Source organism: Monoraphidium neglectum, assembly GCF_000611645.1.
Source record: "Monoraphidium neglectum strain SAG 48.87 unplaced genomic scaffold scaffold02688, whole genome shotgun sequence".
Lineage (NCBI taxonomy): Eukaryota > Viridiplantae > Chlorophyta > Chlorophyceae > Sphaeropleales > Selenastraceae > Monoraphidium > Monoraphidium neglectum.
In genome coordinates this window covers 6621-8797 of record NW_014010940.1, presented here as the reverse complement: position 1 = coordinate 8797, position 2177 = coordinate 6621, and the positions used below count along the sequence as shown (strand labels likewise).

Here is a 2177-nt window from a genome sequence, read left to right as displayed (position 1 = left end):
GGCGGGGAGCGGCTGGACGCACCGGGGGCCGGCGACGCGGAGGCGCGGGCGGCGGCGGCGGCAGCTGGGCCCCACGAAAGCGCAGCCGACGCCGCGACCGCGTCAGCGGCGCCGCAGCCGCAGCCGCCCGTCGGCGAGCAGCGCGCGCTGGCGCTGCCGCGGGTGTCCCGTGTGACGTCACCGCTCATGGAGAGGGTCCGCCCCCTGCTGGAGCGCCGCAGCGGCGCGGCGCCCGCCGCCGCTTCCGCCACCGCCGCCGCCGCCGCGCCGCGCGGCGACGCGATGCCGGACCCGCGCCTGCTGCTGCGCCTGCTGCGCGCCCGGCTGGCGCTCGCGGCCGGGTACCCCAAGGCGGCGCGGCGGGACGTCAAGCCGCTGCTCTCGCAGCTGCCGCGCTGCGAGGCGGCGATCATGCTAAAGGCGCAGCTGGACGCGGCCCGTGGGCACCCGCGGAAGGCCCTCCGCACGCTGGGGCCACTGCTGGGGGCGGGCGCGGCCGGCGGCAGCGGGGACGGCGGCGGAGGGGGCGGCGTGCTCGGGCGGCCGGCGGCGCGTGTGCCTCTGCTGTGCAATTTGGGGTTGCTGCATCACCAGTTTGGGAAGCACCAGGTGGCGGCGCTGTACCTGTCAAAAGCGCTGTCAGAAGCAGCCATAGTGCCGGCCGGCTGCACCGCCCCCTGCGCTACAGCGGCGACGCCGTCGGCGCCGGCGACGCCCGGTATCGGACGGGAACCGTCGCGTCAGCGGCAGCAGCAACGGCAGCAGCAGCAGCAGCAGCAGCAGCAGCAGCAGCAGCAGCAGCAGCAGCAGCAGCAGCAGAGGCGGCAGTTTGGTGGGTTGTGGCCGGACCACAGTCATGCCCTGCAATACAACCTGGGGCTGCAGCACCTGATGCTGGGGAACTGGCAGGCGGCCCTCGAGTGCTTCGACGCAGCGGGGCAGCGGTACTTCATGCAGCCGCTCCTGTGGCTGCGCATGGCGGAGGCCAGCATCGGGCTGCACCTACTGGGCGCAGAGAGAGCGCGCGCCGCGCAGCTCCGGGCGCGGGACGAAGCGCGCGGGGACGAGGCGGCCGCGGCCGAGGCAGAGGCGCGGCTGGACGGGCAGCGGCGGGACGAGGGCGGCGGCGGCGGCGGCGGCGGCGGCGGTTCTGCGGCGGCGGCGTTGGCGGCGGCGCTGGAGGGCGCCGGCGGGCATCCGCTGTTGGAGGGGGTCATCGGGTCGGGGCCGCGCCGCCGGCTGTTGCTGCCGTCGGGGCATGCCTTTGGCGCCGAGGGCGCCTGCGACGGCGGCGGCGGCGACGGCGGCACGCCGGCGTGGTCCGAGGGCCCTCTGGGCGCCGCGCTGCTGCAGCTGCAGACGGCGGCGGCCTTGCTGCAGGACCTGAAAGCAGAAGCCGCTAAAGAGGTCGAGGAGGCCGCCTCTGCCGCCGCGGCGGCGGCCGCGCTCGGCGGCGGCGGCCCGCTGCCGCCCAACGGCGCTCGCGGAGAGGGCGACGGCGACGGCTCGCCCGGCGCGGACGGGCGCCGCTTGAGCGACGACCATTTTGGCGCCAGTGGCAGCCCCGGCGCCGCCGCGGCGGCGGCTGCTGTCGGGCCGCGGGTGCTGTCCGACTGCCCGCCTGCGGAAGAGCTGGAGGCCGCCGGGCAAGCCATCTACGCCAACCTTTCCTACGTCCACTTGCTCAGGGACGACCCTATCCCTGCCCTGGCAGCTGCTCGGCAGCTGCTCGCGTGCAGCGGCCTCAGCGCGCAGCAGCACTACCTCGGCTCCTGCTACGCCGCCGAGGCGCACTGCATGCTGGGGCGGCCGGAGGAAGCTGCGGAGCAGCTGCACGCGCACCTGCGGCTCTTCCATGGCGCGGGCAGCGGTGCAGGAGACGGCGCCACTGACGGCGCCATGACGTCAGCCGCGCCGTCGGCCGGTGGGGCGGCAGCTTCCACAAGCATCAAGTCCGACGACGACGCGGCGGGTGCGCGCGAGTGGTACGCGCTCGGCAACGCGGCCGAGGTGGCGGCGCTGTCGGGCCCGCGGGCGCGCGCCGGGGCGCTGGCGAATCTTGCTGCAGTGTGCGCGGTCAGGGGTGACCTCGAAGAGGCGCGCGCGCTCGCGCGGCAGGCGCTCTCTGCAGAGTCTGCCGCGGCCGCCGCTCCGGCCGGCGGCGCGACGAGCGGCGG

The 2177-nt window shown here is 76.7% G+C and overlaps 1 protein-coding gene across 1 annotated transcript in view; it reads left to right on the top strand.

Moving 5' to 3' along the window:
* Positions 1-186: 186 nt before the first annotated feature.
* MNEG_11319 (hypothetical protein) overlaps positions 187-2177 on the top strand; it is a gene marked incomplete at both ends in the record, with an annotated part of 2628 nt that continues 637 nt past the window's right edge. The window contains one exon of the mRNA XM_014040211.1: positions 187-1985. Coding sequence (XP_013895665.1) covers positions 187-1985 — 1799 coding nt within the window. The remainder of the gene's footprint in view (positions 1986-2177) is intronic.